Source organism: Mytilus californianus, unplaced genomic scaffold, assembly GCF_021869535.1.
Source record: "Mytilus californianus isolate M0D057914Y unplaced genomic scaffold, xbMytCali1.0.p SCAF_4, whole genome shotgun sequence".
Lineage (NCBI taxonomy): Eukaryota > Metazoa > Mollusca > Bivalvia > Mytilida > Mytilidae > Mytilus > Mytilus californianus.
In genome coordinates this window covers 23,972,577-23,988,213 of record NW_026262690.1, presented here as the reverse complement: position 1 = coordinate 23,988,213, position 15,637 = coordinate 23,972,577, and the positions used below count along the sequence as shown (strand labels likewise).

At 32.4% G+C, this 15,637-nt stretch overlaps 1 protein-coding gene across 3 annotated transcripts in view; it reads right to left on the bottom strand.

Moving 5' to 3' along the window:
• Positions 1–15,637, bottom strand: part of LOC127737741 (FERM, ARHGEF and pleckstrin domain-containing protein 2-like) — a 136,378-nt gene that overhangs the window by 6,546 nt on the left and 114,195 nt on the right. For all 3 annotated transcript variants that reach the window (XM_052248618.1, XM_052248619.1, XM_052248621.1), the window contains 10 exons: positions 14,801–14,851; positions 13,936–13,994; positions 13,153–13,224; positions 12,396–12,464; positions 11,946–12,035; positions 10,336–10,421; positions 8,334–8,443; positions 6,447–6,595; positions 3,554–3,661; positions 2,418–2,569 (listed from right to left, as the gene is read on the bottom strand). In XM_052248618.1, the coding sequence (XP_052104578.1) occupies positions 2,418–2,569; positions 3,554–3,661; positions 6,447–6,595; positions 8,334–8,443; positions 10,336–10,421; positions 11,946–12,035; positions 12,396–12,464; positions 13,153–13,224; positions 13,936–13,994; positions 14,801–14,851 (946 nt within the window). The remainder of the gene's footprint in view (positions 1–2,417; positions 2,570–3,553; positions 3,662–6,446; positions 6,596–8,333; positions 8,444–10,335; positions 10,422–11,945; positions 12,036–12,395; positions 12,465–13,152; positions 13,225–13,935; positions 13,995–14,800; positions 14,852–15,637) is intronic.

Genomic DNA, 15,637 nt, shown 5'->3' with positions numbered 1-15,637 from the left:
TGAATTTTACCCCTATGTTCTATTTTTAGCCGTGGCGGCCATCTTGGTTGGTTGACCAGGTCACGCCACACATTTTTAAAACTAAATAACTAAATGATGATTGTGGCCAAGTTTGGTTTAATTTGGCCCAGTTGTTTCAGAGGAGAAGATTTTTGTAAAAGATTACTAAGATTTACGAAAAATGGTTAAAAATTGACTATAAAGGGCAATTACTCCTAAAGGGGTCAACTGACCATTTCGGTTATATTGACTTATTTGTAAATCTTACTTTGCTGAACATTATTGCTGTTTACAGTTTATCTCTATCTATAATAATATTCAAGATAATAACCAAAAACAGCAAAATTTCCTTAAAATTACCAATTCAGGGGCCGCAACCCAATAACGGGTTGTCCGATTCATCTGAAAATTTCAGGGCAGATAGATCTTGACCTGATGAACAATTTTACCCCATGTCAGATTTGCTTTAAATGCTTTGGTTTTTGAGTTAAAAGCCAAAAACTGAATTTTACCCCTATGTTCTATTTTTAGCCGTGGCGGCCATCTTGGTTGGTTGACCAGGTCACGCCACACATTTTTAAAACTAGATAACCAAATGATGATTGTTGCCAAGTTTGGTTTAATTTGGCCACGTAGTTTCAGAGGAGAAGATTTTTGTAAAAGATTACTAAGATTTACGAAAAATGGTTAAAAATTGACTATAAAGGGCAATAACTCCTAAAGGGGTCAACTGACCATTTCAGTCATGTTGACTTATTTGTTAATCTTACTTTGCTGAACATTATTGCTGTTTACAGTTTATCTCTATCTATAATAATATTCAAGATAATAACCAAAAACAGCAAAATTTCCTTAAAATTACCAATTCAGGGGCAGCAACCCAACAACAGGTTGTTCGATTCATCTGAGAATTTTTGGGCAGATAGATCTTGACCTGATAAACAATTTTACTTCATGTCAGATTTGCTCTAAATGCTTTGGTTTTTGAGTTATAAGCCAAAAACTGCATTTTACCCCTATGTTTTATTTTTAGCTGTGGCGGCCATCTTGGTTGGTTGGCCGGGTCACGCCACACATTTTTTAAACTAGATACCCCAATGATGATTGTGGCCAAGTTTGGTTTAATTTGGCCCAGTTGTTTCAGAGGAGAAGATTTTTGTAAAAGATTACTAAGATTTACGAAAAATGGTTAAAAATTGACTATAAAGGGCAATTTCTCCTAAAGGGGTCAACTGACCATTTCGGTTATATTGACTTATTTGTAAATCTTACTTTGCTGAACATTATTGCTGTTTACAGTTTATCTCTATCTATAATAATATTCAAGATAATAACCAAAAACAGCAAAATTTCCTTAAAATTACCAATTCAGGGGCAGCAACCCAATAACGGGTTGTCCGATTCATCTGAAAATTTCAGGGCAGATAGATCTTGACCTGATGAACAATTTTACCCCATGTCAGATTTGCTCTTAATGCTTTGGTTTTTGAGTTATAAGCTAAAAACTGCATTTTACCCCTATGTTCTATTTTTAGCCGTGGCGGCCATCTTGGTTGGTTGACAGGGTCACGCCACACATTTTTAAAACTAGATACCCTAATGATGATTGTGGCCAAGTTTGGTTATATTTGGCCCAGTAGTTTCAGAGGAGAAGATTTTTGTAAAAGTTTACGGACGACGGACGACGGACGCAGGACGACGGACGACGGACGCAAAGTGATGAGAAAAGCTCACTTGACCTTTCAGGTCAGGTGAGCTAAAAAAGCATATTCAAATTTCTTGAAGGTTTGACAAAGTTTAATATCGAAGAAAATCTAGCGCACCTAATTTTAGTATGTACTTTCATCACTAAACATAATACATCAATGGACAAAAGATAATTCCTCAACAATTTCTACCTTAACGCAAAACTAAATCAAAGCCATTCAGATGTAAAATGAAAATGACAGACACCTTCATCACTTAATATAATGCAAAATATATCACGTAAACCAATACAAGGTGTCAACATAAATTCAAATAATAAACATTAATGTCTGATTCAAAACATCCTTCAAACTTTGAAGCATTCCAATATGAACTGATGTTTAATACTATGGTAACCAAACTTCTCTTGTTTGGCATTAAGATCCATGCTAAGGTGGAATCCATACAGAATGAATAAATATGCTGCAATGATGTTTAATCTGATGCTCCGTAAAAGAACTATGCTCTATGTATACCAAAGGTTCCAGTTACAAGGCAAAATTTTGGCCCCTAATCAACATACTATACCTTCTTTTTTTTAGCAGCAGTTTATTTCTGCCTTTCATCTTTAGTTGGCCTCCTAGAAACTGTTTATCAGATTTGATCTTTTCATGATACCGGACAATCATTCAATCAACCAATCAAAACATTCATTGAATTATCTATCTTACCTTTCAAATGTGTATTCACTCTCTGCCCTGAAGAAATAGACATGATTTTTGAATTGTAATTTAAATACATGATCTTTGTGAATCCCATCTTCTTCATCAGGTGTATTAACTGCATAACCTAGTAACGGCAGGCTTGCCAAAGGGAAATCATCCTGAAAAAGGTATAAGATGTTAAAATGATCTACACACTATCAAAAATACTATAATAATACATTAGTTGTCCAAAAAGTTTTCTGCATGATAATTGTTATCTTTTCCATATCTATAACTATTGGATGATATTTTATTACATTCAATCAACATTTTCAAGATAAAACTGGAAATATTATGCAATGATTTATGCATGTAACCAGGCCTGCTAACTTTTAAAATTCTTTTTTTATTGATTTTTCAAGTGATTTTCCTTGTAATATTTTTGAGTGTGGATAACATTGTCTTTCTTACTTTTATAAACATATTTTTCATCATCCTCTTATAATTGTTTTATAGTTGACATTGCATTAGAATGACATCATTTGACATTAGATACATTGTTGCATTAAAAACTTGTGTTCAAACATAAAGATTATTCAGTTTTAAGAAGTTCAATTTAATTTCCAATAAATTTCAATTTAATTCTGATAAATGTAAGCATATTTTGATAAAGTTAATTAGTTCTAAGCTTTTATTTGAGAACATTATGTCTAATAAATAAGTTGTAGGACATAGTAAAAATCTAAAAACCTGTCTTCAATCCAATTAATACCTAATAAATAGATTTTAACATGGCATCAAGTGTAATACAATATTTCTCTTCTAGAGACATTTAAATTTTCAAATTGAAAAACAAGATTCTTGCATTTTGTTTACCACCTCATTCATGACTTTATCAAAACGAAAACTATCAAATATTCAGCCTTTACAATCTTTTCAAGCTATCTTTCAAGTCATTTAAAATTAAAATTCAGATTATTTTGTAAGTTCATACAGGAAGTAAGAAAAAAACAGCTACTTTAATCTTGGTAAATACTGTATATAGTTTAAAGTGAACAAGCTTTGATTGCAATGTTATGTCTAGCATTTTATATTAGTGTAGCTGTTATGACAGTAAATAGTAAAATTTTAAGGATTTCTACATCCTTGATGTCTGCACCTACCTGATATGTTTTGTAGAAAAATAAACAGAAGTTAGTGAAGACAACCCACAGTTTCTGCCATCCATTGCTGTTCTTAAACTTCCTTAGTAAGTAACCACTCATCTGATTCTACAATATAAAACAATATCTGTAACAATATATATAACCTACCTGGGGAAATTACTTAGTAAGTAACCGCTCATCTGATTCTACAATAGAAAACAATATCTGTAACATACAAATATAACCTACCTGGGGAAAAGTAAAAGAATATTGTAAAACTGTGATATTGTGTGAGAGAGGAATAGTAATAAAATATCGTTGATATATCAACAAAAGATTTCTGAGAAATATAGATTCTACAACTGCATCAAGTGTGACATAGTGGAATCTATTTCTCTAACGATTTTTAGATGATAAAAGAAAACAGCAAGACTATTTCACGTCATTATTGAATTTAGACATATGAAGAACTGAGATCATACGAACTACACATTGATTATAAATAATCACAGATGATGCCCCCTCTTGCATATAACATTATAAAGGGACATAACTCAAGAACTGTAAAAGTGACGCTACACAAATTTGTACTTGATCTGAGTTTTGTGGCAATAAGCATTGATTATAAGTTTAATAACATTTGGTTGAGGCAAACTAAAGTTAGAGAACAGAAACGAATATTTCAGCAATTTTTCCATTTGTAAAGGGGCATAACTCTAGAACGGTAAAAGTGACGCCACCAAAATTCAATCTTGATCTGTGTTTTGTGGTAATAAGCATTGTGTATAAGTTTCATAACTTTTGGTTGAGGCAAACTAAAGTTAAGAGAACAGAAACAAAAATTTCAGCAATTTTTCCATTTGTAAAGGGGCATAACTCTAGAACGGTAAAAGTGACGCCCCCCCCAAATTCAAACTTGATCTGTGTTTTGTGGTAATAAGCATTGTGTATAAGTTTCATAACATTTGGTTGAGACAAACTAAAGTTAGAGAACGGAAACACATTTAGGGACGTACGTACGTACAGATGGACAAGGGTAAAACTTAATGCCTCCTCCGCTTCAGCGGGGGCATAAAAAATAATCATCTGGTCTACAAAAGTAGGAATCTGGTAAAAATAGATTTAATAAACTATTGGCACAGAGACATGTCTCGCCATTGTGTAGTGTGATCCATGTACATAAGGTTACGCCTTACAATCATTCCAATCACCAAATATAGTTACCCATTGCTTAATGTATCTGAGAAACAGACCTAAACAAGAACAAGAGTGCACACGCTGAAATGTCTCACCTTCTTTACTAATCATCGATATTATGTTGATAGTCCTAAATATAAAGCTTTATTACAACTGTCACATAAACTTAACATTAACCAAGTAAACTAAACATTGACCAATGAACCATGACAATGAGGTCAAGGTCAAATAAAACCTGCGTGACTGACATATAGATCATAAAATATTTCCATACACCAAATATAGTTGAACTATTGCATATAGAATTAGAAATTAAGGCAAACTTAAGTTAGAGAACGGAAACCAATTTTGGGACGTACGTACGTACGTACAGACGGACAAGGGTAAAACTTAATGCCCCCTCCGGTACGGCGGGGGCATAAAAAAGACCAAAACTCAAAAACTTAACTTTGACCACTGAACCATGAAAATGAGGTCAAGGTCAGATGACACCTGCCAGCTAGACATGTGCACCTTACAATCATTCCATACACCAAATATAGTAGACCTATTGCATACAGTATGAGAAAAACAGACCAAAACACAAAAACTTAACTATAACCACTGAACCATGAAAATGAGATCAAGGTCAGATGAAACCTGCCAGTTGGACATGTACACCTTACAGTCCTTCCATACACCGAATATACTAGACCTATTGCTTATAGTATCTGAGATATGGACTTGACCACCAAAACTTAACCTTGTTCACTGATCCATGAAATGAGGTCGAGGTCAAGTGAAAACTGTCTGACGGGCATGAGGACCTTGCAAGGTACGCACATACCAAATATAGTTATCCTATTACTTATAATAAGAGAGAATTTAACATTACAAAAAATCTAAACTTTTTTTTCAAGTAGTCACTGAACCATGAAAATGAGGTCAAGGACATTGGACATGTGACTGACAGAAACTTCGTAACATGAGGCATCCATATACAAAGTATGAAGCATCCAGATCTTCCACTTTCTAAAATATAAAGCTTTTAAGAAGTTAGCTAACCCGCCGCCGCCGGCGGATCACTATCCCTATGTCGAGCTTTCTGCGACAAAAGTTGCAGGCTCAACAAAAAGTAAGCTTTTGAACAATGAACCATGAAAATAAGGTCATGGGCAGATGAACACTCTCAGCCAAACATTCTTATCATTCCATACACATTGCTTATAGTATCGGAGACATAATATGACCCATGGACCATGCATATGAATTGGTGGTCAGATGAACTCTGCCAGACAGACATGTACATGATACAATCAATCCTTACATCAAATAGGACTTGACCACAAAAACGTAACCTTGATTTCTGATCCAAGAAACAGGGTTGTGGTCAGATGAACCAGATGTAGACCATTGTTGAACTATATAAGATTTTATTTATTTTCTTAAGAGAAATACATTTTAATGCCTAAGTTGTTTTTGTCAAATTCACCAAAAAAAAAACTATTGATGTCAGCTTTCTAAACTTACTTAGAACTCATTCCATTTTATATGAATGAATTCAATAAGTTTGCTGTTGTTACAAATCTCTTACAAAACCAACATTTAACATGGAGCCCAAACCAAACACAATACTCTTTCTGCAGAAAAGTATTGAGTTTGGTTTGGGGGTATATGTTAAATCATTAACGCATGAAATATAAGCTGAAACTTTTTAATTATCAAAAAAACATACCTTGACAGATTTTTCATGGTCTCTGAGACTAACACTTGTATTTCTGTGCCAACATACATGCATGGTAGTATTAGATCTATGATGTATTTGTTTCTCTGGTACATGACCATTTATTTCTGGAGTTTCACCATCAACATTTTCTGATGAACCTTTAAAGAAAACTTTATAAGCCTATGGTTACGCTGAACTAGGCACAACACTGATTTACTCAAATTCGAGTACATGTAAATATATCATATTCATTAGTAGATAGCATTAAATAAATCAAAATCACATACGAATTCATACCTGTAAAAGAGCGGACAGGCAGAAATGTCTCACCTACATAATTATTTATGATTGACTATGCTTAAAGTCTATACTAATGGCAAAATTCAAGTTTCTAGGAGAATTGCAATCAAATAACAACCTATAGAAAGATATAAATTTAACAAAAAAGTAATTCAGAACTGACCTAGCCACTTAGCAAACATTTGAGGTCCAAATCAGGTGACATATGCAGAGTCATAAAAAAATGACATAACAAACCAATTGAGATAAAAGAACAGAGTTCCAATGTCCCCCGCGTTGCACATATTTTATATATTTCCAAGGGGCATAACTCTTTTAAAAGAAGTCGATCGGCCACCATTATACGGCTTGTCCGAGATATTGCTGATATTAACCTATAGTATAAGTTTTATAAAATTCTGAACAGAATTGTACCCGTGAGAGCGCTAACGAGGTCATTTTCTATAAATTTAATATTTCCAAGGGGCATAACTCCTTTAAATAAAGTCGATCGTCCACCATTTTAGAACTTGTCCGAGATATTGCTGATATAAACCTATAGTGTAAGTTTTATAAAATTCTGACAAGAATTGTACCAGTGAGAGCGCTAACGAGGCCATTTTCCATAAATTTAATACTTCCAAGGGGCATTACTCCTTTAAAAAATGTCGATCATCCACCATTTTAGAACTTGTCCGAGTTATTGCTGATATTAACCTATAGTATAAGTTTTATAAATATCTGGCAAGAATTGTACCCCTAAGAGCGCTAACAAGACCAGACAGACGCCCGGTATTTCCATGTCCCTCGCAACGCTTACGCGGGGGACAAAAATGAAAATTATAATAGAGAAAATAAAATCCTGAAAACTTTACATTCATCAAATGTCATGGAGTAGAAGTTCCTTTATAATATTAGTTCTAAAATGGAAGAAATATTACAGTATTTGTTCCAACAGTTATAACAAAGTTTCCAGAGGAACAAATATATGTTGACATTACTTGTAGATGATTTAAGACTAGCATATTTAAGTTTCCTTTCTTACTTGTAGATGATTTAAGACTAGCATATTTAAGTTTACTATCTTCCTTGTAGATGATTTAGGACTACCATATTCAAGTTTCCTTTCTTACTTGTAGATGATTTAAGACTAGAATATTGAAGTTTCCTTTCTTACTTGTAGATGATTTAAGACTAGCATATTTAAGTTTACTTTCTTACTTGTAGATGATTTAAGACTAGCATATTTAAGTTTACTATCTTACTTGTAGATGATTTAAGACTAGCATATTTAAGTTTACTATCTTCCTTGTAGATGATTTAGGACTACCATATTCAAGTTTCCTTTCTTACTAGTAGATGATTTAAGACTAGAATATTGAAGTTTCCTTTCTTACTTGTAGATGATTTAAGACTAGCATATTTAAGTTTACTATCTTACTTGTAGATGATTTAAGACTAGCATATTTAAGTTTACTATCTTCCTTGTAGATGATTTTAGACTAGCATATTTAAGTTTACTATCTTACTTGTAGATGATTTAAGACTAGCATATTTAAGTTTACTATCTTACTTGTAGATGATTTAAGACTAGCATATTTAAGTTTACTATCTTACTTGTAGATGATTTTAGACTAGCATATTTAAGTTTACTATCATTTCTATTTCCAGATGATATTATGGCTTCATTCAAGTCTTCTATCCATTTATCTTTCTCTTCTTGTGAACTGAAAACAGAAAAATAAAACTATTTAGTATGACCCTTTCCTCCATATAGATGCATTGAAATAGGCTTGAATGCAGACTTTGGCAAAACACCATAATCAAATATTCACGAAAATACAAGGTTTCCTCAATCTGCTAAAATTGATGCCAACTAAAAGAATAAATCCTCAGTAGATAGTTCCTTCCTTATTGCTTATAAATTCCATTTTTCACCACTTGAAAGATGTTGAAACTCTATTTACACGTCACAAAGAAAAGAAATGCCTTTAAAGATGTACATATTTTACTTTCAGATACTTAATAAGGCATACAAGCTCATGCCAAAGATATTAAGATTTGAGTGGAAAAAACAAATCCAAAAAAATACCATTTTAAAGTGCACAATGTATAGTAATTTGTTCAGAAAAAAAACCCATTTTGTTATTTAAAAGGTAGTCTGTCTAGGTATCTACAAATATTTCGTAATTTTTAATCAATAGCTTTTTTCATGTGAAGTCTATTTGTATATTTACCAAATATGAGTAGCTTCTTATATAAAGTATGTACTACTTTGAAGAACCACAATAATATCAGTACTATTTTTATAATTACCATCTAGCTAGGTTAGTTTGACATATCATAAAGTATGTTTAACTTTCATTAAATACTGCAACTCAGATATGTTTTACGTCTAGAAACACAAAGAACTACTGTTTGAAAAAGACTTTTATAATGACACAAGTTTTGCAAATGAAAATAAATAAAGAATGTGTCCATCGGACACAGATGCCCCTACTTGTTAATATATATACGTAAAATACTACTATTTTTCAATTTTCAAGGGGACATAACCCAAGAATAGCAAAAGTGATGCCAACCAAACTTGTAATGGTCTGTGTTTGGTGGGAATAAGCATAATGTATAAGTTTCATAACATTTGGTTTAGGCAAACTAAAGTTAGTGTGTGGAAACAGCAAATTTAGCAATTTTCCATTTACAAAGGGACATAACTTGAGAACGGTGAAAGTGATGCCACCCAAATTCAAACTTGATCTGTGTTTGGTGGTAATAAGCATTGTGTATAAGTTTCATAAAATTTAGTTAAGACAAACTAAAGTTAGAGAACGGAAACTATTTTTGGGACGTATGAACATATGACGGACGTACAGACAGACTAGGGTAAAACTTAATGCCCCCTTTGCTGTGGCAGGGGCATAAAAAATAAAATGTGGTGACACTGAAGGGTGAAGATTACTTCCATTTTGCAATTTTGTGAACTTAAAATAAAACATTGAATTGTATTTAGCTACGCAAATTATAAGTTTGAGTTGGATTTATCTTCCTTTGTTCATAATTGTACATTTGTAGTTGAACCTATTTTTATCACAGATTCATACACTATGTACTTATGTAAATTTTAATAAAGAAAATTCTTCTTGATAAGTATGTTAATTTAAATACACATCATATTGTAACTTGAATATCTAAGTATAACATATCATTAATAAATGGCTCTTCATTGACTGGATAGGATCTAAAGAATGATCACTTCACTGCACTATTTTGTTTGAACTATGAAAGGTAGTGATAAACCTTGGAAGATTAAATATCAAGCCAGTACCATAGGGTTTTGATTGCATTTCATGCAATCTTTACCAAAAACTGTGTTCTCCTCACAAGTTTCATATAGCATCCTCGTAAACAGGTAATTTTGAAATACCATCTTGTTTCTTCAAATTATAGCATCACAATCTATAAGAAAATTATTTCAGATAGCACCACATTCAAGCAAAATACCATCGCATTACCATGATGCTACCAGTCCCTCGAGAGAGCACTGGCAAAACTACACCACTAACAATCTAGATCTTTAGGGACCAGAGTTTGTAATTAACAAATAAAGAAATCCACTTACCTGGCAGCTACAAGTATACATTTATTTCCACCATAAATGGCAAAACTATTTGCTACAGCCATTTTGGCATGGTCAGATTCTTCAACCTGGACAACAGATTAAAACTTTACTCATCTTTTTTTATTTTTTACTATTCACCTTTAAATTTCTTGTTTGATTTTATTCTTCACAAACTTTTTGTATGCTGTCATTATTTTATAGAAATGTAATGTACATTTCTATCTTTATTTCAACTATTTAACAAAGTGCTCTTATATTTATCACAAAGAAAAAAGTTCATTTATTTTTAATCTAAATTTTCTCACTTAAGTCATTTGTATTCAAGGGAACATTTTTGTATTATAACAGTGGTCATTATGTTCTTCTCGTATAATTTCTGATACATCCTTGGCTTTCAAATATTTGGCTATGAGCATTCCTGATGAAGGTAAATTCAGATAAGCGCTTTGAATGCATAAAATTTATAACATGTTGTTTTCATTTTTTCTTATGATGGCATGATACTAAACCCCTAACAGGAGGGATTATGGTTGATTTTCATATGATGAAGATATAATTTTTCAATCAGTTTAATTGGTCAGCAGCTGGCATATCAGTAACTGCTAGTAGTCCTTTGTTAATTTATGTTTATCATTGTCATTTTGCTTAGTTTCTTCTGTTACCTATTCTAACATTGGACTCGGACTTCTTATAAACTGAGTTTTACTGTGCGTTTTGCTGTGTCTTTGTTTATTTCACATTGGCTAGTGGTTCAGGGGAAGGTTGAGATCTCACAAAACATGTTTAACGCCGCCCCATTTTTGTGCCTGTCCCAACTTAGGAACCTCTAGCCTTTGATAGTCTCAGATCTGTACTTAGTGTTTTTATGTTTTTGGGATGTACAAGTACCTGTCCACGTCCACTTTGTGTTTTTGTTAAATGTATTTATATAAGCATTTTTCAACTGATTTTTATAGTTTGTCCTTATGTTGTACTATTAAACCACTATCCCAGGTAAGGGTTGAGCGCTCACAAACATGTTTAACCCTGCCATATTCTTTATGTGCCTGTCCCAAGTCAAGAGCCTGTAGTTCAGTGGTTGTCGTTGGTTTATGTCTGTCATATTTGTTTTTCGTAAACTGTTTTAATATTAGGCCGTTAATTTTCTCAATTGAATTGTTTCATATTTTTCATGTCGGGGCCTTTTATAGCCAACCACACGGTATGGGTTTTTCTCATTGTTTAAGGCCGTACGGTTGCCTATAATTGCTTACATATACTTCATTTGAACTTTGGTGGACAATTGTCTCATTGGCAATCATACCACATCTCCTTATTTTTATATTGTGTGTGTTTTTTTAAAAATTTTGGTTCATTTCTATGTATCAGAGTTTAAAGTGGTATCCAATTCGGCAAACTAGAATACATGATTGTTCAGGGGTCAGCTGTAGCCCGCCTATCTCGCTGAGTTGAAGACCCATTGAAGGCCTTGGACTGTTTTTTGCTCTTTTGTCAGGTTGTTGTCTCTTTCATTTACCGTTTCCATTCTCTATTCTATCTAAAGATTCTGTGTACAAGGATAGCCCTCTAATTATGTGTTATTACAATTTTGTAATGCTAGATACACTTACAATCATTCCTCTAAGAGGGAGCTGTCCATGAACTTTGAACTGTAGTAAGGAGGATGCCGTACGACTAGAATATAACAATATATCTGAAAACTGAAATGACAAAATGGATAATTACAAAGTTGATATAAACATACACTCTGCCTTCTCTTAACTCAACTTCTTTTCTTACATTTTGTTTTATACTTTACATTTGGATGAAAGCATAAAGTCACAGAACATAAACAAAGTATTAATTGTGAAAAAGGAAACTCACCCCTTATCTATAAACCAGGAGGCATACTTACTTGATCTACAAATTTGTATATACCAACTTAAGAAAATCTGTATTTATACAAATTTACAACCAAAATAATCAGGGACCTTCGGTTTATTACTTTTCAGCTCTACATTTAAAACATTTCCTGGATATTACGCAAATGAATGGATTTGGGTTAAACAAAATATTCTTACCAAAAAAAACATTCTTTGTTGATATCCCTTTCTTGAAAATTTCTGTAAACATCCTTCTCGAATAAATTTCTGTAAAGACAAAACAAGAAATATGACTAAGAAATATTACATTGTATTGTACAAATAAAATGGCTAGAATGTTACATGTTAAAAGTAGAGGCTCTCAAGACCTTGTGTCGCTCACCTGATTCTACTTTGGTTTTGGAAATCATGTAAAAATAGATTAAAATCATAACAGATACCATAACAATGATTGAGGCCAAATTTGGTTCAAGATAGGTCCCATAATTTAATCAAAAGCAGAAGACTTTTTAAAGTTTACAGAAATTACTAATAAATTCATTGAAATTGTAGAAAATGACTTTATAAGGACAATAACTCCAAGAAGATGTCAATTGACAATTTTGCCCATTCCATTCAGTGCTCCTCTAGAAGAAGCATTTGTATGTATTTCCCATAGGGTCCTATGTTAAACTTACTCCCCCTGCTGGCAGCCATCTTGGATGACAAATCAGCTACAAAGTAACAACACTTGGTCAGCACCTCAAAAGAAACATTCATACCAGTTTGGTTTCAATCATACCTTATAATTACCATTAAAATTATCGTTACCTGAAGCTATAACAGTATTATAACTATATGGTTTAACACTGAGTTTTCATTACAAAGTTTGACTGTAAAACTTACTCTCTCAGGAGAGTAAACAAAACTATATGGTCCAACACTAACAGAGTTTACATTAAATAGTAAAACTTACTCTATCAGGATCGACTAAAGTATCTATTCCTATCATATCTCTCTGCAGTTCTATTAACTTCTGAAGATTCTCCTAAAAAGAAAATTTTCATAAATGTCAACTTTTTACAAAAAATGTTATTTGGTGCTTCCTTTACCTTGCTAATTAAATAATTCATTATTATAACCATAAGAAGATCATCCTAAACCTGTAACTTGTGGTGATTTTATTTGCAATTTCATATTTTCAACTCTGGACCATTACATTATTTATTTGTTTTTTTATCAATCCTGAACCTTTTAAACTTTCATTTAATATACTTATAAAAAACAAACAAAACAAGCATGACGAAAAAAAGTGCAGAAAACTGATTATTTGAGTGAATTTTCTAAGTCCAAGGACCATAACTCTGCACAAAATCATCAGACCGGAACAAAATTCAAACTTGATCTGTAACTTGTCATGATAAAACAATGTACCAATTATTAAATCAATATCTTCAAGAATGAAGAAAAAAAGTGTGGAAAACTGATTTGCGGGACTGACAGAAGGACAGACAGACGGACAGACGGACGGAATGCAAACCTAAAGTCCCCTTCGACTTCGTCGGTAGGGGACTAAAAACATCCTCAGATATTTAGCTCAAACTATTGCCATGTCAATATCACAAATCAAATGCTTTGAGCTAGGTGAATTAGATAAAATATAAATTATCAAAACGTTACCATCTCTTTTGGCCAGTGTCAAGGGCTACATACTTATTCATTTAAATACGTTAATATTTAATTTCATTTAGAAACTTACTTCTAGTTTCATTCTGTCTTTACATTCAGAAACTGCATCAGTAAAATTCTTCAGGCAAGCTGTAAATGAAATAAATACATTTTGACAACATGCATTTATGTTGAACATTCTTTCAAAACTACCATGATTCTCTTTCTATATATTTCTGTCGCAAGCAGGGAAAATATTTACTTGTGCATGCTTGTCAAAAATTTCTTTCCCGTTGATATGCTGACTATAAATAACTAAGCAGTGTACTTTATGGATACAAACTATAAATTCAGAAATTATTGCCAAAATTGCAAAGCTTAGCATGGTTTCACAAAAATAAAAACTTGCATTTTAAATTTTGATTGCAATAACTAATCTCACATTTTCGACAATTGTCCAACAAGCACAAAAATTTCTGAATTTACAGTTATATTAAATCCTTTCAAGGGATACAAGTCTTCAATACTTAAGACATAACTAATCAAAGAATCTTTCTTATCTGTGTGATATGATCATTTTAGCCTTCCTCTTGCGATATCCTGTCATTCTTCTTTCTTTTGAATAAATTTTCATTTGAAATCTTTTATGTTTTTTGTCATTCATTTGGTTACAGTCTCAGTGACAAACATCCAAAATCTTAATCATGGAAGTGCATTCTCCAGGCATTATGTTTTATTTTTATAGTGCCAGTACTCTTTCATCATGTAAAACATCTATATGGTAAAACATAATGAAACATTATCATTACCTAACTTGTGAAAGAAAATTATCTATTTCCCTAATTTGAACCATCTTCGAAGAAACTTAAATAGCGTTATGAAAAAAAAATCATACAAAAATCTGTGCGTGGACATTGAAAACAAGCCCTGCAAATATATGTGTTCTTAGCACTTACCATCACAGTCAGAATAATCCTGATGATCCATGGAATAGTGCTTTGTTATTCCTAAAAAGAAATAAAAAAAAATTATATAGGTGTCAAGAAGTTCTGTTTAATTTTTTTTTTTTTCGTTTATGGTATAATTTTAAGTGAGTGTTATAACTTGCCATGTATAAATAGTAAGCACTCACTTTTCATTGACTAGATCTATTTTTGTTTGACTTCCTCAATTAACCTACCATATCAGTAGTCTACACTCATACTGATTACAATGGATGACTCTTCAAGAAAGAAAATGTGATAACTTTTTGGGAGCTTTCACAAAATTCTTAATAAAATGACTACTACTATATACATTTTAATAGGTCATGTCAAAAAGGGAGGATTCTTCTATTGATGATGTAGGTTTACACTTAGCTGTAATTGTGTATTGAAATGGTGTTAAAGATGATATTGATTGATTGATGGATTGGTGGTCAGTATTTATTGGTGGAGGACACCGGAGTGCCCAGAGAAAACCATTGACCTTCAGTAGGAAAACGGTCAATTTAGATTGAAGTCAAACGCACCTGCCATGTGAGGGATTAGAACTCATAGCCTCAGTGTTGACAGGCTAGTGATACAGTAGTTGGACTACTTAGACCACTCAACTACTGAGGTCCCTTTAAATAAAACTCATGACTTTCGCGTAATTGAAGAATAAAAACAATCTTGGTATATTTAAAAGCCCGAGGTCTGAATATTTATTTCAGTCATTTAAAAAAAAAAAAAAGGGCATTACAATTTTTTATTTTTTTTATTATACTGCTATCATCAATCGCGTCATGTTAAATTAAGAAGGAATAATTGTGT